Raw genomic sequence first — 21,193 nt, forward strand, 5'->3', positions numbered from 1 at the left:
CGTCAGGAGGATCTGGGCACTGAAAGCCACTTCTGTTCCCCTCCCTTTGTTGAGGGGGGTGGGGAAAGGCTTCCAAAGCCATAACTCCTTTCAGTGGGATTTAGAAGACATATAAAGGGCCCGGCTGATGACTTGCCTCCTCATTCTGCAGTTGGTGCCAGAAATCTCGATCCTCCACTGGGAGAAAATGTCTATCCAGTAAGTATCTCTGGGAGATTTTTTTAAGATGCTTCAGTGGGTTGATGGTAAATAGGTATTTCAAGAGCTCCTGAAGAGAAAGCACTGATTGACAATCTGTTTCAGGAAGACTCATGGGTCTTGCAGAGAAGATTTTTTTTTGTATTTATATTTATATTTATTTAGGTCTAAATTAAAATGGGGTTTGTGTGATTCAGACTGGGGCTTAGCAGCAGTTATGAACAGAGGTTCTCAGGCATACTCGAGTTCCACTTCTTGCAGGACCATTTCCTATGAGCCAATTACTTCATTTTTTAAGTCTAGGTTTTTCCACAGGTAGAGTGAGTATAACAATAGCACTTGCCCAATTGTGTTAGGAAATTACAATGAGCCAACACCACACAAAGCTTTTCTTACGGCATGTGGCACAAGGTAATTTAATTAGGGAGTCTGGTCCGAGCTCTCGCTTAAGAAGTTATAAAACAGAGTCGAAGCGAAGTGGTAGGAAATAAGCAGAAATATGGAACCTGAGTCTCCTGGTCTATTTTTGGATGGTACTTCAGCTCTTAAGGACTGATAGAGAAATGAGATGATGGAAAGAACAAATGGTATAATATAGGTAATAAAGGATGAGGTGGGTGCCTGACCCAAAAGTGTGTCATCTCCTACCCAACAGGAGGGAGAGGAATCAGTGACTCCGTGAAGCAAGAAATCGTGAGCGTTGAGAAGGCAAGGTCATTCTGTGGGAAAGACCCTGTCTAGGGTCAGTCATTGTCCAGAATGAGAACTGATAGCAACAGAATCTGTGGATTTGTCTTGAGATATATGGGAAAACTGCAGAGGGTAAACTGAAGTCCACAGTGACTACCAATATAGGAGTCATTTCCCCTGACATTAAGGAGTTGCACTGAGCTGGACCTTCCTCCATACCTGAGTACGTTTCTCTCCCCACCTTATTTGTGTGCTCCCTAGCCGAGCTAGCCTGGCTATAGCCAACTGCCATCGGGTCTGAGGCTGCCTTCTCTCCTAGAGTCCTGCCTCTGTCTCCACACTTATTTGAATATTAACATGAGCTCCTTCTTCACCCTTTTGCCATTTCAGAGTCGAACATCCTGCTGCTGGTTACAAGAAACTGTTTGAAACTGTAGAAGAACTGTCCTCGCCACTCACAGCTCATGTGACAGGTTGGTCTCACTCATCTTGAAGTCATCCTCCTTTTTCAGTTGAGGTCTTTTTTTCTCCTCTGGCTTCTTATTCATTGGCATCTCTCAGTATAGGCTCATCCTGTGGGATACAGAGAGGGATCTAGGGGTTCCGGTTTTTTATTTCAAGAACTCCTTTCCTCTCATTTACCTTTACTTTTCTTCACCTCTCTAATGCAGAAAAATGAAACTCTTCGAGGACTCAGACTATGCCTTTGTCATATTTTGAACTGTCAGTGCCTAACTCAGTGCTGGTACATTGCAAATGTCCTGTTAATGTCTGTCCCATCAGCTTCTCAATAAATCAGAGTCTGGTGACAAGTACCTGGGAATTACAGTAAAGGGTAGTGGATTTCATGGCCATTGTATTGGAAACAGGTTGGTTTTAGAGTCTGATGTAGGTGCCAATTGTAGCTATGTTATTTCATTATCTGAAAGCTGAACCCTATCAGCTACATAAAGCTTTCTGAGACTATTTTTTCACCTATCAAAAATCAAACTTTAACTACTGGGAATATTGTAGCGATTAAATGAGGTACTGTAAATAAAACTATCTCCTCAATATTTGATACAAACCAACCAGTAGATGGTTACACTATCATCATTATCCAAACATACTATGTGATCCATACTGTCACCTTGCTTTGCATAACATGGTATTGTGGAAGCGGTCAAATGCTGAGCAAGTCCCTCTCCCCCCACTTTCCTCCTTCGTGAAATAGAAAGAACAAGCCAACAGGCTACTGATCTGTAGGAATTTCATTTGCTTAAAAAATCCCTGGCAAGGAATTAAGCAAACATTGTCAATTGCTGTACCTTCTAAAGGATATAGGACCCGAACCTAATTGTAAAAATTGAAAGGCCTTTAAGACGTCTTGGATACCCCTGATTTTGCAGGTGTACAACTGAGGCCTATAGATGTCATGGCAAATTCTGATCCAGAATCCAGTACACCCAGCCCTGTGTACTTTCTGCTACAACCAATTGACTTTACCTGAGCAGTAATTCGTGCCCTTACAGGGATAGAACTCTAGGTTGTTTCATTTAAAAGGTTTCTTCTATGAAAGCCATCTGTTTATTAATTATTGATTCTTGCTCCTAATCTATCCCTCTACCCATCACTCCGTGAAAATATATCCAAAAAATTTAAATTATTTACAATTTGATGGTAAAAGGTCAACGGATTGATATCTAGATAAATCTATCCAGTGAAGAGTCCCCATTCCCTTACTCTTTTAAGCCCTTTATCCAAACTCTGAAACATTACCATACCTTCCCACCACCTGCAAGAAGAATCAAGTCATCAGACATTTTCCCAATGCTGTCCAGCCTGAGAGCTAGGAGTGAAAACTACTGCCAGGTTCATAAAGAGGCTGCCAATCTGGCTAATATAATCACTCCACCTTAGCACAGCCCAGCACAGCTCAAGGGCAGGGGTAAGAAACAACATTCTGTGGCTTGTCTTCATCTCAGGCAGGATTCCCCTCTGGCTCACCGGCAGTCTCCTTCGATGTGGACCAGGACTCTTTGAAGTTGGATCTGAGCCATTTTACCACCTGTTTGATGGGCAAGCCCTCCTGCACAAGTTTGACTTTAAAGAAGGACATGTCACATACCATAGAAGGTAAAGAAGCACTAGGTCCAATTCTCTCCCGTAGGAGTGGTGCCTAGCTCAGTTCCTCCTCCTACATGCTTTTTAACCTCCTGAACTCAGGAGGGGACCTGTAAACTTTCTTTCTTCCAAGAATCCATCTGGGCTGGTGTCTGCATGTGCACCTAGGACCCCTACTATGGTGAAAAAGAAGCAGCTAAGAGTTAGGGGTTTGGGGTCCAGTATGCCTAGCTTCCATTCTTATATTCACCAGACACTACTTGCCTAGGTGGGTGAACTTTAGCAAGATGTCAACCTCTAATTCTTGCTTTTGTCATCCATAAAATGGGAGAAATATAGAAGCTACTTCATAGGTTCATTGTAAGGATTAAGTGAGAGCACAGCACATCTGAAGCACCCAGTAATAATAAATGTCATTGTTATTGTTCTTGTTGTTATTATTATTACTATCTTGATTCCTTAACTTTTTTTATCATCATAAAGGTCTAGGAGGGAGGGAAGGATGTCACAAAGGAGGGAAGAACCAGCTATGTCATAGTGACACCAGAAAGATAATTTTTCTGAAAACAAGAGATGATTGCTAAAAGGCTTAAAGACCTGAACTACCATTCCAGGAAGCCTGCATCAACACCATAATATATCCTTATTTTCTACTTTAATATTCAAGCCTGTTAATGGTTTTGAGGCATTTTGAAAGATTTTAGGCATTTTGAAAAGATATCAACAGGCAGACCAAAGGGAGACATGAAATAATCTGGATAACTTAGACTGTAGTATAAGAGACACAGATAGGTCAAGCAGAAATTTATCAATACAAGCATATTTTAAATGTTCAGATAGAGATTTCATATGCCTTCTGAAGATCTGGGAGGTTTTTCCTCTTCATAAAAACATAAAATCAGATTTTAATTGGTTCTCCACATTCGAAACCCTAAGTAGTATATCCCATCTCAGCTCAGCTATGGTTCACAGATCTGCCTGTGCAAGAGATTGAATCCAAGAATACCTTCTTCTAAACACAGCAAATTCAATGTAAAAATTTAAGAAAACACAAGAGGGTCAGAGGGAAATGGAAAGGCATATAATTTATCACACCATGTCCAATATTTCTCCACTAAGTGTACATTGATAACTCATGGACCACAGGGAGTCAAAGGTCCAGTATGAACGTCCCATGAGCTACATGGTATGATATGGAAAGGTCATGTTATCCAGCACTGGCAGACTTGGGTTCTAACCCAACTCAGCTACATATGCCAATCACTTAACCTCTCTAAACCTCAATTTCCTCACCTGTCAGTGTGAGGTTTAAAAGACATAAATTTAAGTTCATGCAACATTGTCTTCCCCCCCCCTTGTTTATCCCAAGAAAAGAAGCTGGCAGTAGTCTTTATTCTTCATTCTTCATGTTGTGGATTTATGATTCTGACATGATGAGGACACAGAATGACAATTCTAAGCTCCACACAGTTTACACTGATTACCCTGGTCTTTGACCCTTTCCCGTGTCTCAATGTCCTTCAGGTTCATCCGCACCGATGCTTATGTACGGGCAATGACTGAGAAAAGGATCGTCATAACAGAATTTGGCACCTGTGCTTTCCCAGATCCCTGCAAGAATATATTTTCCAGGTAACTGAAACCAAATTGCATGTTATTAAAGACATTTTACACTAGCCCTTTTTCTATCATGACTTGAAGTTTATTGGACTGAAAAATTCATTTGCTTCTGCAGATTTTTTTCTTACTTTCGAGGAGTGGAGGTTACGGACAATGCCCTTGTTAATATCTACCCAGTGGGGGAAGATTACTATGCCTGCACAGAGACCAACTTCATTACAAAGATTAATCCAGAGACCTTGGAGACAATTAAGCAGGTAGGACACAGTGCTCAGGTGATGTCACTCAAGAATGTAAAATCTGGAATTTAAAATTAAATCACCTGTGCAATGTGGTGGACAGAATGTGAAAGCCAGCTTAAGTTTCAAATCTTTGCTTTGTCACCAACTACCAGTTATGTGACACGGAGGAAACTATTTCTTTTTCTGTGAAATTTTAAACACTTGTTACATAGATTGGCAGAAAACCATATGAAATACCTAGCACATGAGCTAGCAGGTGGCATGATGGTTAAGGTTAGATTCCACATAACCAACTATGTGATTCAAGTCTCAGACCCGGAGACTTGAAAATTATGCTAGGCACATGAATGTTTGTGTGCCTGAAATCCCAACAGAATAATAGAGGAGAAGGGGTTTTCAGTGTGGCTATCTCCCCTGAGTGGTGATTTCTCACTTTTCCTCTGTCTTTTTCTTTCTGTCTCTCCAGCTAGCTCACACACCCCATAGCAAAAACTAAAAACAAACAAATAAACAAAAAACCTAACATAGTAATGCATTTATGATACATATACTTATTGGATGCTTTTCATGTATAAGAATTTATATCAAATGCAAAGGATATACTAGTGAATAAGAAGACACGGTCCCTGCCCATCATGACTCTAAAGGCTACATGGACTTGACACATACTAGGTACAAAAAAAAAAAACCTTATTAATATTGGAAAGCCTGCTTTTCACAGTTATAGACAAATATGTTATACCAATTTTCACCATCTTACATATACTTCTTATTAGAAATGAAGCTATATCTAAATGAAATAACACAGGTCAAATTATCAGCAATATTAGAAAGTGATCAGTTTTACTTGAGAATTTAGGCAATCTCAATGCAATATTCTTAAAATAGATTCACACTTTCAACCAAAATTTATTAAGACAACAAATAGTTAGTAAGGCATTGCCCTTATCCTGGGTAAACTTAACATCACATCCAGATAGGGAAACAAAACAAGTATACAACTAAACTACACAAGGTCAAAAAAATGTGATGAGTCTCTTAACAGAAGAAAACCTTGGCACAGATAGATTTCTTCTGCCAGTGATTTGAGATGTAAAGTGAGGTCAGATAAAACAAGGTTCAAAGGGCTTACATTTGAGCTGGAGGTTAAAGTAGAGGTGAATTTGGAGAAAGCACATTCTCTATGGAAAGGTAACATGATCAAAGACATAGAAGTAGAAAAATAAAGAACATGTTCATAGAAACTTAAAAAAAAAAAAAAAAAAAAAATTTTTAAAAAAAAAAAAAAAAAAAAAAAAAAAAAAAACCTCTTTGGGCTGCGCTTGCAGTATTTCTTAATGGAGATACTCATGGCCTTGGAGAGGAGGTGACTCATCACTGTGGGGACTATCTCACATATTGCAAAAGCTTGGCATCCCTGGCTTCATCCACTCAACACCAGTCATGTCTTCAACCACTGCACAAACTCAAAATGCCCCTGACATTTCCAGATCTTCCCCTAGGGGGCATAATACTCCCAGTCGAGAAACCAGTGTCTAGAGTATGAAATGTCAAGGAGAATAGCCAGACACAGGGCTGGTGAAAACTCAAGCTTAAAAAATTAACTAAAAAAAATCAAAATTTGGAGAAAGCTGTTCAGCTAATTGGAAGCTACTCAAAGTCTATGTTGGTATGAGCAGAATTGTACTTTAGTATGTTTGATTGGGAAGCCATTTGTAAACTGTGTGGGACAGCAAAAGAGAGAGATAACTAGGAGGCTAGTGAGGCAGAATTCTAGAACAGATCTATCAATGCAATGATAGTATAAATAGAAAGGAAAACTAGTCTCAATATTAGGTCTCAGTATCACAAGCTGATTTATAATTAACAGTCTGTTTACTAAATCTTAATATATACTCTCAACAACACTTTCTTTTAGTTGTTGGTTTATGTGTGTAGCTATATATAAGTGTGTATGTGTGTGTAAATCATTTAGAGAAGAACTAAATCTAAGTTTCTTTTTTTTTTGTATTTGCTATTGTGCTTTTTTTTTTTTTTTTTTTTTTTTTTTTTTTTTTTTTTTTTTGGAAGAGGTTTTTACTATTTAGGGTGTGCGCTCGCCAGAAAGACAGAAAGCGAGAAATCACCCCCCCGCCAAGGGGGGATGCCACACCACAATTCCTTCTCCTCTCGGGATCTTGGGCATGCATGCACACATGCCCAGAATGAGTTTAAGCTACTGGGCCTGGGACTCAACCGCAGTAGGCTATATGGGAGTTCAGCGACATAGCCATTACACTGTTGGTCCCTATTGTGTTTAATTTTTAAATTTTTTATACTTACTTATCGTACATCTTACCAGCATACAATATGATTTGTCAAAGCATATATGCATTGCACATTACACAAATCAATGGGAGAGAAGGGTTCATGGAAGCTAAGTTTCTACGCCATTCATTTGATGCTGATAATGAATCTGTATTCCAACCACCTGACATTTAAACGCACATTATAGCAGCTATGGTATAACTCCAGAACACATTGCATTAGGGATAGGTTCTGTTGTGAATAATACTGAAGCCAGACTTCATATAAAAATGTAGTCTGGAAATTTTGAGGAGTTTTTTTGTTTGTTTACTATTATTCAGATAGCCTCCTAACTAGTGGTTTTGCCTTCAGCCTGATCCCCTTAAATGCAGCCTGATCTCCTAATGCAGCTGGAGTAATTTTTCTAAAATGCAAACATAAATGTGTTACTCCATCTAGGGAATTCATAGTTTCCAAAATAAGTCCCACGAGGGCCTTTGTGGCTAGCCCATTCGCATTTCCCTTCCTCCATGTATGCCCTTCACAGGCAACCAGGCTCTATCACCAGTATACAAACAGCATGCACAATTTCACAGTTCTTAACATTAGGACTCCCACTCCCACAGTCATCCTACTTAACCTGGTTAACTTCTTCTCACCTTTCAAACATCAGTCATAGCCATTGCCTTTGAAAAGCTTGCTTAATCCCCCAGTCTGGGTTAAATGGCCTTTCTCTACAGACAGTGTTTTGCACATGCTGAGCTTTACGTCAGCTTATGGGCTTAACAGAGTGCCATCCGATAGAATTTTCGGCAATGAGGGAATGCTCTGTATCTGCAACTTTCAAGTGCTATCGAGCGCTGGAAGTGTGGTTAATGTGACTGAGGAATTGAATTTGAAGTTTTGCCTGATTATAATTAACATACATTTAAATTGCTACATGTAACTAGTAATTACCATGTTGGACAGCACAGAACTAGACTGAAGTTTCTGAAAAAGCAAGAACCTTCTCTGTTTCCCTATATCCTGGCACAGTGCCTAGCGTATACTAGAAGCTCAAAGAATATTTCATGAATGATTGATGAAGGAATAAATTAATATGTTACTTATTATTTAAATAAGAGTGTTAAAACACTCTATGCTTTTAAAATAGTCTACTAATAAAAAAAAGAATTTGAGGCAGATACATTATATACTCTATGAACTAGTCAGTCAGTGATTATTTATTAAGTCCCACATACAAATTCTAGTGCTCAGTTGCCAACATGTGCTTCTGTATCCTTGAACAAGTCACTTGACTTCTCTAGGACCTCGATTTCTCCTTCTACAAACCAAGAAGTTCAGGTTCCATCTATGGTTCTGAATTTTTTATGAGTCTTCAAATTGAATTAAAGTGTTGAATCTTCTCTCCAAAATGTTTGCCTTTCATTTCAGAAGATTCATCATACTGATGACTTCTATTTAGGTTAAGACTTTCTATTCTAGATTAATCCTGGGGTCCCTTTTAGTTCCCAAATATTACTATGTGTAAGACACTGGGTTTGGTATTCAAGTTGTATGCAAAATTACCATTTTCGTAAATCAAATTTTACTGAATACCAGGCCAACAGGATGTATGGAGGTTAAGGAGGCTGAATTCCGTATGGTCAACTGAACAGTTAGAGTCCTTTGGAAGGACTCTTTCAAGTCCAGTGGCTTGAAAAACATGCCGGGCCCATATACGTGGGTGCCCTAAACCCTGAGAGAAGAAGGAAGAAGGGATCACAGTGTGACCATCCCCCCCAGAGAGTGATTTCTCACTTTCCCTCTTTTTCTCTCTGTGTCTCTCTCTAGCAAGCACATGCACCATACAATAAAATAAAAACAAACAAACAAAAAAAAAAAACAGAACAAAACAAAATTAAATTACTGAATACCAGCTATCTTGTAAAATTCAATCTAACAAAACTGAATTTGTAAGGTCCACCTCAAACAATGTGCAAAAAGAAAACTAACTAGAGCAATATAAGGTTGAAGAAACTTCAGAAATATTTACGGGAAAAAATGGGATTAAAACATGAGCTCATTTTGGTGCAAAATATTTTGCACCAAATATTTTGACAGTTTCTTGATAATCATTCAGATGATAGGATTATTTGAGTTCATACAAAATTTGGTTTAGTATTGCTTAGTATAATCTGTGTCACCTGGAAACCTGTTAGAAATACAGATCTTGAGTCCTACCCCAGGCAGACTGAATGAGAAATTTGGAGAGTGGTACCCACAATCAGTATTTTGCACTAAAATATTTTGAAATTCATAGTTTTTCACAATGCACATTTTCCATGAACTCTTTGAAGACTCCCCCTCATTTATATCTAATAATAAGCACAGCCATGGAGAGCTCCAGATTTCAGACACATGAGAAGTCAGCATGAGGTCGGAGGTGGGACTTCAGGCAGACAATGGAAAAAGGTAGGATGAGAAGGAAGAGAAAGTGAACTTAGGTTGAGAATGCAAGGGGTAGTAGTGGAATCAAACCTAGGGACAAAGGTCTAATTTCACTTCTTTCTCTTAACATGAATGCACTGATCTCCTGCCACAGGTTGATCTTTGCAACTACGTCTCAGTCAATGGAGCCACTGCTCATCCCCACATTGAAAATGATGGAACCGTTTACAACATTGGTAATTGCTTTGGGAAAAATTTTTCAATTGCCTACAATATTGTAAAGATCCCTCCACTGCAAGCTGGTGAGTTTACCAATTTTTCCTCTTCCAAAACCAAAATCTATAGTGTGAATAAGTAACTGGGAACACAGAATTCCATAACAGAATATGAGAATGGCATTATATGCATAGTTGATTGCTCAGACTTTGGAACAACTGCCCCCACCCATACCCGACTGAAACCCAAAGGACCATAGCAAGAAATAACACCTTGAAAATACAGAAAGCAGGAAGCCATGTTCTACTCGAAAATGCTTCAAGATATCATGCATATGTGAATTTGATCATGTGTGATTTAGATTTATAGCCACTAAACATTTATTGAGCACTTATTCATGTGCCAGACAAAATTAAATAAAATAAGCATGCATACATACATAATAGCATACATGCATATAAATGTAGGTAAACTAAATATTTTGAGTTTAATTCACAAAATCACAAACAAGTCTATTGACAGTTATTAATACTATAGAAAAGGAAATAAAATTGAGAGAATTCTCCTTTCATCTTCCATTCACTGACACTTTCTTGATAATCATTCAGATGATAGGATTATTTGAGTTCATACAAAATTTGGTTTAGTATTGCTTAGTATAATCCCTGTATCACCTGAAAACCTGTTAGAAATGCAAATCTTGAGTCCTACCCCAGGCAGACTGAATGAGAAATTTGGAACATACCCACAATAAGTATTTTTAAAAGTCCATTATGTGATTCTGATGCACACTAAATTTGACAGGTCACTTACCAGAAATAAACTTTTCTTTGTTCAGAGTGATTTTTGCTATAGGGTATGTGTGTTTGCTAGAGAGACAGAGAGAGACAGAGACAGAAAGCAAAAAGTCACCCCCTGGGGGGATGGCCACACCACAATCCCTTCTCCTCCATTTTTCTCTTGGGATTTTGGGTACATGCACACATGTACCCAGCATGTTTTAAGTAGCTAGGTCCTGGACTCAAACCACTATGGGCCACATGAGAGTCCAGCTACATAACCATTATGCCATCTGCTGGTCCCAAGTAGAAATAAACTTTAATGTGCATAAAAATTATTATACAGGGCAATTGACACAAACACATCTATACTATAATTTGGGGGCATCTTAAGATACATTTTGACCTTTCTAAAGTTTTGCCCTATTCCCCTGACTCAAAACCCACCTCCAATTGTCACAAGGTGTGTACCTGCCACAATTTTATAGGAATGCACTTTTACTTTATTCTTGAAGTTTTTATTTGTTTTTTTCAGAGAGAGAGATGGGGGGGGAGAAAGAAAGAGTATTCCCAACATGGTCTTGATGCTGGGATTCACCCCCAGCTTCAGTCAGCCCTGGCTCATTGGCATATGCCTGCCCAGTGTACTCAAGGGGGGCGGGGGGGAGTGTCCCTGGACATGAATCTGGAACCCTCCCATGTGGGACAGCCTCACAGACCATCGAGTTTTACCACTGTATCACCATCTGGTTCTCCACTTTTTCAAATCTGCTGCTATTTGGATTTTCCTGGGTGATTTCAGCTTCACATAAAATTTTAGTAAGAAATGCCAATGACTGAGGAAACAAAAATAATCTCTGGAAAAAGGAGTCAAGATCTGAAAATGTATTTCTTTGCTTGTATAAGCTGTTCTAAATGCATGTATTAAAAAAAAATTAAAAATAAGAGGCTGTTCCAAAGCCTTTTTAAAACCACTTTATTTCAGACAAGGAAGATCCAATAAGCAAGTCAGAGATCGTTGTACAATTCCCCTGCAGTGACCGATTCAAGCCATCTTACGTCCATAGGTAACTTGAAGGCCTGCTATGAATCTTCAGGAAAACTCAAGTCTAGAGATCTACTTTGCCTACCTTTGATACCAATCCTGATCACAACATTTTCTTGCAGAAACCTAAATTTAAACATAATTAATTTCATGTAGGCACTGTTGATTCATGTAATTGAGCATTCCTTGTGCATACTTGTTTCTCTGTGACCTGAACACCAGCCTTTCCATTCACAAGCCCATTCGTATTTCTGAACAGTTTTGGTCTGACTCCCAACTACATTGTTTTTGTGGAGACACCTGTCAAAATTAACCTGTTCAAGTTCCTTTCTTCATGGAGCCTTTGGGGAGCCAACTACATGGATTGCTTTGAGTCCAATGAAACTATGGGGGTAAGTCTTAAATGTGTCAAGTGTGTGATTCTGAAGATGTGTTTTATCATGTGCGTTCTTTTTTCCTTTTTAAATACATCAAAATCTTTCCTTCAACTTTTTAAGGTTTGGCTTCATATTGCCGACAAAAAAAGAAGGAAGTACCTGAATAATAAATACAGGACATCGTCTTTCAATCTCTTCCATCACATCAACACCTATGAAGACAATGAGTTTCTGGTTGTGGATCTTTGTTGCTGGAAAGGGTAAGAAAGGACATTGAGTAAATGTTACATCTCTGGGTGCTCCTGAAAATTAACAGGAGGTGCTGCTCTCATTGTTTAATCTGAATCACATCTTAAAAACACAAGCAGTATGGGAGAGTGAAAAAAATGTAATTGAAAAAGCAGTAGGGAGTTTAGGTAATAAGAAACACAAGGTGAACATCAAAACAAACCAGATTAATGGAAAAACAATCAAGTCCATGAACCACACCTGAAAATAAAAGGTACCGTGAACTGAGAAGTGAACATAAACTTAACCCAATTGCTGCCTTGAGCCCCAACCCACCCACTCTGGGATTGGGAGAAAGAAGCATGCCTTTTTTTTATTTCATACTAGCCAGGCCACTAAAAAGATAGTATTCCTAGACACACAAACAGGATGGTGACAAAGGTGCAGAAATCATGGAAGGTGTCGTTAATTAAACATATCTATGACACAAGTTTCTATTTTTCCCCCCCCTTTCTTTTCACTCAGCATAGACAGAAAGAAATGATTCTAATATATCAGGGTCATTAACAGTTTGGGGACTGTGGAATAAAAAACAGACAGGCATTTTGCTTTCAAAGGCATGAACTCTCTCTCTAAACTTATTTGTTATTGTCAGTGCTCATATTCAACTTCTTATTTTTGCAGATTTGAATTTGTTTATAACTATTTATATTTAGCCAACTTACGTGAGAACTGGGAAGAGGTGAAAAAAAATGCCAGAAAGGCTCCCCAACCTGAAGTCAGGAGATACGTACTTCCTTTGAATATTGACAAGGTAAGCTCCTTCCACATAGGTTTCAGATATAACCAGAATGTCTCATCTCTCTCAGGAATTGTTCTACTGCTTCATGTTTATACATGAAGTCTTGAAATTTCAGAGCTGGAAGGAACTTTAAAAATAAACTAATTAAAACTCTCCTCATTTTACAAATGAGGAAACTGAAGCTCAGAAGTGATGTGACTTAGCAAAAGCCAACTGCAGCAGAGCCAGGGTGAGAACCAGGTTTTAAGTTTCTAAATCTGCTATGCTTTCACTTACAAAATTGTTTTAAAAATACACTTTCTTGGTGAATAGTGCAGACCCACTGATTTCTAGGCTCCTTTGTCAATATATGAATACTTTAAATAATTCGAAATTCTGGAGAGATAAAGCATTAAAAAGTTCCCTTGCAGAAGAATCAGTCTATTCATTTGGTTTTCTATAAATCTGAAAATATCACTATAGGATAAAAATCACTAGTAGCAGTGATCTCTTTATTTCTACTTTTTCTTCCCTATATTCAGTTACTTCCTTTCTAAAATAACCAAAGTGACATCTACACTTTTTAGTGTGATGGAAATGCCAGTCATAATCAAGGAAAATGTAATTTTTACATGAAAATATATGCATATACAGTCTCTTTTACAACTATAAGCTCCCTAGTTGCACAAAAGAGGTTGAGGCAGCTAAATAGAATATAAAATATTGTGCCAAGTGCTTAGGTCAGATGTAGTAGAAATAAAAGCTATTTAGGGTCAAATACTCCTTCTCTTAATCAAGATTGTGTACTCCATAAAGAATGAGAAAGAAGAGGTTGAGGCTGGACGGTAGAGACAGGTAGAAGAGCTATAAAGATGAGATCAACAGCGTAATGGCTATGTCGCTGGACTCCCACGTAGTCAACTGCGGTTCGAATCCCAGACTTGGTGGCTTAAACTCACACCAGGCGCATGTGCGTGCGTGCCCAAGATTCCAAGAGAAGAATGGAGGAGAGAAGGGATTGTGGGATGGCCCTTCCCCCTAGGGGGTGATTTCTCTCTTACTGTCTCTCTTTCTGGTGAGCACATGTGCTCTATTGCAAAAACCTCTCTAAAAATAAATAAATAATAGGGAGTTTAAGTGGGGGGTTGTGTATAGGACAAGATCAAATCTATGTTTCAGAAGGCTCACTAGCAACATCATTGAGGACAGATGGTAAGGTGGGGAACTGAGAATCTAAATGTCCTATTAGAGGATTCATGCAATGTGTAATAAATAAAAGGAAATGAATACCTATATTAAATAAACTGCAACTGTGAGGTACAGGAAGGAACAAGGTGAAGACATATTAAGGCAGTAGGATCAATAGGAGTTGGTGTCTAATTAAATGGAGAGGTAAGGGAGGCGATGAAGTTAAGGCTGACTTTTTCAGCTTTCTGTCCTGAGCAGTTAAGTGGATGATAATACAATTTGTCTAACTGGAAACAGAATTAGGAAGAGCTGCTTTGCAGGAAAAGAATAAGATTTATTTTGTATCTGTTGAGTTGAAAGTCCCTACTGGTCGTCTCAGCAAAACTGTTGATTAGATAATTGGTAAACACGCATCTGGAGCTCAGAAGAGAGATCACAGTGAGATAAATCTGGGTACTCTAAGACACTCTTGCTTTTCTCTTAGAAAATATTTCTCTGGCGTATAATTAAGGGCCCATAACATACTTACTTTAGGTTAAGCTCTGTGGTGCAGTGGCAATGTGCTACTCAAGAGAAGCCAGATCCCAGACGGCAACCATGGTTTGAATCCCTGTACAGTCTGCCTGAAACACACTGGACACACAAAAGTGTCCAGGATTTAATGGGCTGGAAGGCAAGAGGAAGAGAACAGTGGTAAGATCAGACCTTGTAGACAGTGTTCCTCTCACTCTTTCACCCTCACCCTCACGTATACACACACACGCTCTATCATTACTAAAGAAAGAAAATATATGTTAAACAAATGAGTCTGTTGATTTCATTAAACTGATTTTGCTAATAATGCTAAAATTACAATCGTCTTTAAATTAAGGAAATAAAAGAACCTCATTTAGCTTAAATATCTAGATTCCAAAATAAGAAGATAGAATTTTCTAACTGGATGGTGATCATCACCTGAAAAATGACGACCCATGATAGAATAAGGCACTTCAGTGATGATAAAAAATGCTAAATCACCCTAATCCTTACCTTTTCTTTCTTCCAGTAGTTCACTGAGAAACTACTACAATAGGCATCACACTAGTAATTTTAGTGGATACATCAAAAGGATATATTTCACATCCTCATGGAATCATTACTTAGTGTGTTAGGGAGAAGAGAGATAATTCAATGAAGATAATGTGTTTCAGTCTAGGATGTACTATGAGAGAACAATTCATTGGTGGCTGGTCAGAGGATGGAGTAGATGTACTTGTTTGGGGAGATTTGTGGAACACAGTTATTTGCAGTGAGTAGTATTTTAGTAGGTGGTGATGGGATCGAAGCAGAATAATTAAGGCAGGACAGTTTGAGAGACAGAGAAGTGGGGAGGCAGATAGAACTGCCTACCCTGTACTATCTTCCAGTGATCCAATTGGTTGGAATGTAGCCAAGGTAGTGGAGTAAATGGGATAAAAAAACAGGTCATAATCTTGAAACTCTTTCAGTACAGGCCAGGCAGTTTGCACTTTATTGGGCAGGTAATGGGGAGATAGTTAAGGTTTTTGAGCAGAAGAAAATCTGTTAGTCATTAGTACTGAAATGATGACCAAATATCTTAGGATAGATGAGACTTCTAGCAGGGAAAATAATCATACTTTAGAATAGTTTTTCAAGGCCCAGCCAGTGGCATGGTGGTTCAAGCAGCTGGACTCCACATAACCAACTGCATGGCTTGAAAAACACTCCCAAGAGGAGAATAGAAGAGAAGAGATTGCTGTGTGGCCATCCACCAAGGGGTGAGAAGGGGAGTGCTTTCTCACTTTCCCTTCAGTGAGTGCACATGCCCCATAGTAAATATATTTTCTAATTTTAAAAAGTAAAAACAAGTTTCCCAAAAGAAAGATTAAACATTTGCTTGTTTTTGAAGTGAAGATTTGATAGCCAGAGAATACCCAGAGAAGAAAAGGCAGTTAAATGTTGTAACTCAGGAAATGCTTATATGCAGAAAGTGATAGGAAAAGAAGAGCCAGGGACTGGCCCCAAAGCCTACTTCTTAAGGGAGCTGGGTCCCAAATAGTTAACAACTGTCCAAGTTTTGATTCAGATGGCTTGAAAAACATACTTGGTGTGTGTGCCCAAAAATGCTGACAGGATCGAGAAATGGAGGGAAAGGATTGTGGTATGACCATGCCCTTCCTTCTGGCTCTCTATCTGTCTGGTTAGTGCATGCACCCTCTAGCAATTAGAGAGAGAGAGATAGAGAGAGAGAAAAAACAAAGAGTCAGAAAAAGAAACAGAAAGAGCCACCATCTGCTAAGAGAAGGTAATGCCTCATAGGTTAGGGCAGGAGAGGATTCTAATGGAGTCCATCACTATAAACATGTTGGAAAGAGCGAAGAACCAAACACTAGATTTGGCCATCTCCAAGGGAGGAGAGTGAGAGACCTAGAAATCAGGATTCAAGGTATTCAGGGGGAGAAGTTAGGGAATATGTGGAAGCAGTTACTGAGTCTACATTTTTAAGATTTGGCAGTAAAAGGAAAAATAGAAAGCTAATGAATTAGGGGAAAGAGAGGTAACAAGCAGGTTGAGGGAAAGGTGGCAAAGGCTGAGAGGAGAGAGTACAAAATATCTGAGGTATCAGTTGCTGATTAAGGTAATGACAGTGTCTTTAAAATACAGCTCTATTACTTTTGAAAAGGCATTACTTGTAAATAGTCAAAAAATCAAAATTATATAAAGAGTTTATACTCCAACTCTATCTCAACGTACTCCAGTTCATTCCATCTTAGTTACTATGTGCGATTTTTATTATTATCTGTCTTATTTTTGTTTTTGCAAATACTGAAAATACATATATGTGCATACATATACATATGATTATTTTTCATTCTCTTACCCTGAAAATAACTTTCAACGTCCACTATTTGGGCCTTGCTTTTTTTCATTTAACAACATATACTAAAGATCTTACATTCTATGTATTTCATGAACTTTTTATGGACTATTTAATTTATTACAAGTCTAATAGGCATCACTTGACTTTACTATTACCTATGACTGTGACCCTTCCATAACTTGTTTTATGACACACTCTACCACTTTTGATCTTACAACATCATTTGGTTCTTACAACATCATACAGCAATTCCCATCATGCACAGGGAAGGAGGAAGAGAAAAAGGAGGAGGGTCTGGGGATGGCTCTTTGGGGCTCTTACACAGTGTTTTCCACAGTGGATCATGACCCAGTAGGGGTGTGGTGTCAGGATATTAGATTTATAGATTATGGAACAGAATGACACAAGATGTTAGGACATGCAGCATGTGGGAAAGAAAGTGTTCTCTCATAAATGGTCTTAGTCCATTGACTGTACTACATTTTTACTATCCGTTAGACCTTTAAAAATTGCCTTTGCTCCTTAGTCGATTTAAATTCCATTGTCAATAATCATAATTACTCTCTTATAGACCCCATTTCTCTTGCTTCTTTCTTACTTTATCAAACTCATCTGGCAAAATCACAGTCCTAGTTAAATTCAACTCTCCACCTACTCCATGCTTGTAAACCTCTGAGGCTGAATTTAACTGCTGAAAACACACACTTGTGTTAATTGGTCCAATTTTAAATGCATGACCACAAACCTTACTGCTACATTTCCCAACTTCACCTACTCTCTCCTTTTGCTTGTTAAATATTCCCTATTCTCCTCTCTTCCAACTTTCAGCACTTCCTACCTTCCAGCCTCCACACTCATATGCAACTGATGACTATGCTTCCTATTTCTCTGAAACAAATGAAAGAAATCAGAAAAGAACCATCGACTCCTGCCACCGCATCTATCCACCCACCTACATCTGTACTCATATATCGAGTTATTCATCTTCCAGTCCACAACTAATCCCTCCCAGCCCCCCCTCACCCACTCTAGCAAGTCTCTTCCCCGCCTAGATCATCACTTCCCTACCCTTCTCAATGGATCACTTACATTGAGCTCTTAGAAAATCTTTTTCTTGACTCCTTTTGTCCCAACTAGTTACCTTCTCATTCTTCATCTAATGGGAAAGCACCAACTGAATCCTTGATTCCATCTGCCATCTTTTGTTTGTATACCCACTCTCTTGTAAAACCTCACACTTTGAGACAACCCATGGTGTGGTGGTTAAGGAGAGTAGCTCTTGCATGGCTGACTGTGCAGTCTGAATTCCAGACCCCACGGCTTGTATGTGTGCTTGTGTGTGCATGACCAAAATCCTGAAAAGAGAGAGAAATGGAGAAAAAGGGATTGCAGTGTGACCTTTCCTTAGGGGAGAGGGTTGCTTTCTTGCTTTGTCTCTCTGTCTTTCTGTCTCTCTCCAATGAGTGCACATGCCCTCTGGCAAAAAAAAAATTAAATAAATGAATAAAAACTCATACTTAAAGCAGCCTACGTTAACATTTCCAATTTTCACTTTAACTCAAGGTTACTATTTCCTTCCACCAACTCCACATTTCCATTTGATATCCAGTAGACATCTCAAGCTTACTAAGATAAGATCTGAACATCTCATCTTTCCCGAAGAATGCACTTCAATTTCCCTACCGAAAATGTATCCCACCTACAGTAGTCCTTACTAGAGTTGTTACAACATCAACTGGTTTAAGCCAAACACATTGGTGTCATACTTGTCCTCTCTTACTTTCAAACTCTTCCTCACTTCATTTCCTCTCCACCAGAAAATTCTCTTGACTCTTTTCTATCTTGTACTTCTTACTAGTTCCAATACTACTCACATAGTCTGCAAGACTGTTTTCTTTAAATAGAATAAGACAGACTAGTTTCCTGATTCTACTTTTGCATCACCCCTGCTTTCAAGAATAGTCTCAACAAAGCAACCATAATGATCCTTTTAAAATTAAATCATACCAGTGACACATCAGTAAAATGTGATGCTCTGTGAAGCAACCCCACATGAGAATGTTCCCAAGTTCAAGTCCAGGAGACCTTCCTGAATATGCCAGGCACATGCTAACCCATAAGCAAAAGACTAGGGGAGGATCATGACATCAGGATACTGTGGAATGCCATCTCTCTCTGGTCCCTCTCTCTTTCTTATTCATTCATGAAAGAGACAAACTTTTAAATTAATTGTAGCATGTCATTCCTCTGCTCAAAATCTTCCACTGACCTTCCATTGCTCATTCACAGAAAAGGATAGTCCTCACAATTAAATACAAGAGTCTACACAATCTTACCGTATTACCTCTCTACCTCCCTCTCTTATTCTTCCTCCATGCTCAGTCAGTTGGATCTACACTGGTCTCCTTGATGCCCTGAAGCACATTTGTCGTCCTTTTACCTAAGACCTTTGCACTATTTGCTTTCTCTGCTTGAACACTCTTCTCAAAATGTCTACAGTGCTAATTTCCTCACTTTTTAAAAGTTTTGTCTCAAATGTCACCTTTTCAAAGAGGCCCATCCTAATCACTTATTAGTATGTCAACCCGCATACCCTTTACATTTCTGATCCACTTCCTCTCCTATATTTTCTCCCCACATTGATGATATATTATACACTTTATTTTTTATTACAGAATATTTATTACCTCCCTGAAATACAGTGTAAGCTTTAAGAGGAAAGAGATTTTCCTTTTTGAAATATTCCAAATGCCTAGAATAGAGTTCAATCAAGATTTTATGAAAGCATTAATAGGTTAATATGTTCTTTTTTTTTTTTATAAATTTTATTTTTCTCATCACAACACACATATGAATTTTCCATCCAAAATACACTGTGCATTGGCTCAATCAAGCACATCAACATACATGTTCTCGGCAGATGATTTCCCAATTCCCGTGTCCTGCATACCTTGCCTTTTGTTTTGCCATCCTAGATTCCCCATCCCCACCCTCTGCCATGTCCCATCTTCCTCCTCCATTGTCCCTAACATTCATGATTGCCCTCAATGCCTTCCGCCCCCCCCCATTCAATTGTTCTACCAATGAATTCAATTAGTCCAAGTATATCCACTAGCTAGCACAGCTGACATATCCTTACACATGTATCCAAATCTGATCCTAGGCATAAACCCCAGGGAGTAGAATGAACATACTATAAAGTAGACCCCAGTTGTGTTCATACTACTCTCTACAGTCATCAAATATGCATTTTTTTTCCTCCTGCTTATTATTATTATTTTTTTATATTAAATATTGCCTAACACTCATTCCCTGAGTATCATCACAACACACCAAGTGTAGTTTCCCATCTAGGATAAACTGCATAGTGTCTTAATCAAGCATGTCGTCACCAATACTGTTCCATTTCTACTTTCATACATATAAATATGTTTTTTATCCTATGTTTGACCCTCAGCCCTTTCCCCCTCTCCCAATTACTCTATCTCTGCTATAGACAGCTATCCTCCAGAGGGGTCATTGAAAATGCGATACCTGCGAGTAGAGGGAGAGGGGTCACGAGTCCAAAGTTTTTAACAATAGGGAAAATAGATTCCATTCAAGGTTGGATCAAGTGTGGGTCTCGTGCAGTTCCGCAACTGTAGGTGAGTCTCCATGGAATACAGTTTCAGGAAGGCGGTTCTGGCAAGCAGAGTTGACCATCAGTTGATGCGGCACAGCAGCCATCTTGTGGTTAGAAGGAATGGTGTTGTGGAGGTCTGCAGCGTGACTTATCCTCTGGTGTCTGGCTTCCCTAAGAATGGCAGGGTAGTTCCTGTTCTTGCCTGAGGTAATGCAGGGCTGGTATCCATCATCTTCTCACTGTCCATAGGTAGATAAAATCCTTCTCTACAGTGTATTTCTCAGTTGGTTTAAGGCAGTTAAAGGTTCTTTCTGTTGCTTATAGTTGCAAGTTCTTAATCCTTCTCTTCAGCTTCAGCTGGCTGGCCCAGAGGCCGCGCGGCGAGGGGGGGGGCAGGCGCGTGCGGCGGCGCTGGCTTAGCAGGGACCTGGGGGGACACGCAGAGCCCGGAAGGGCCCGCGACGTCCCCAGGCCGGACGCAGCCTTGGCGCCTGGCGCGCCTCCTGC

General features: G+C 39.1%; 1 protein-coding gene across 1 annotated transcript in view; it reads left to right on the top strand.

Moving 5' to 3' along the window:
- Nucleotides 1–110: 110 nt before the first annotated feature.
- The window catches only part of RPE65 (retinoid isomerohydrolase RPE65), a 26,977-nt gene continuing 5,894 nt past the window's right edge, over nt 111–21,193 (top strand). The window contains exons 1-10 of the mRNA XM_006167148.2: nt 111–198; nt 1,279–1,361; nt 2,853–3,003; nt 4,516–4,623; nt 4,727–4,868; nt 9,724–9,871; nt 11,550–11,631; nt 11,869–12,001; nt 12,107–12,246; nt 12,899–13,028. Coding sequence (XP_006167210.1) covers nt 128–198; nt 1,279–1,361; nt 2,853–3,003; nt 4,516–4,623; nt 4,727–4,868; nt 9,724–9,871; nt 11,550–11,631; nt 11,869–12,001; nt 12,107–12,246; nt 12,899–13,028 — 1,188 coding nt within the window. The 5' untranslated portion in view covers nt 111–127. The remainder of the gene's footprint in view (nt 199–1,278; nt 1,362–2,852; nt 3,004–4,515; nt 4,624–4,726; nt 4,869–9,723; nt 9,872–11,549; nt 11,632–11,868; nt 12,002–12,106; nt 12,247–12,898; nt 13,029–21,193) is intronic.

The sequence above is a fragment of the Tupaia chinensis genome, unplaced genomic scaffold, assembly GCF_000334495.1.
Source record: "Tupaia chinensis unplaced genomic scaffold, TupChi_1.0 Scaffold144529_1, whole genome shotgun sequence".
Lineage (NCBI taxonomy): Eukaryota > Metazoa > Chordata > Mammalia > Scandentia > Tupaiidae > Tupaia > Tupaia belangeri.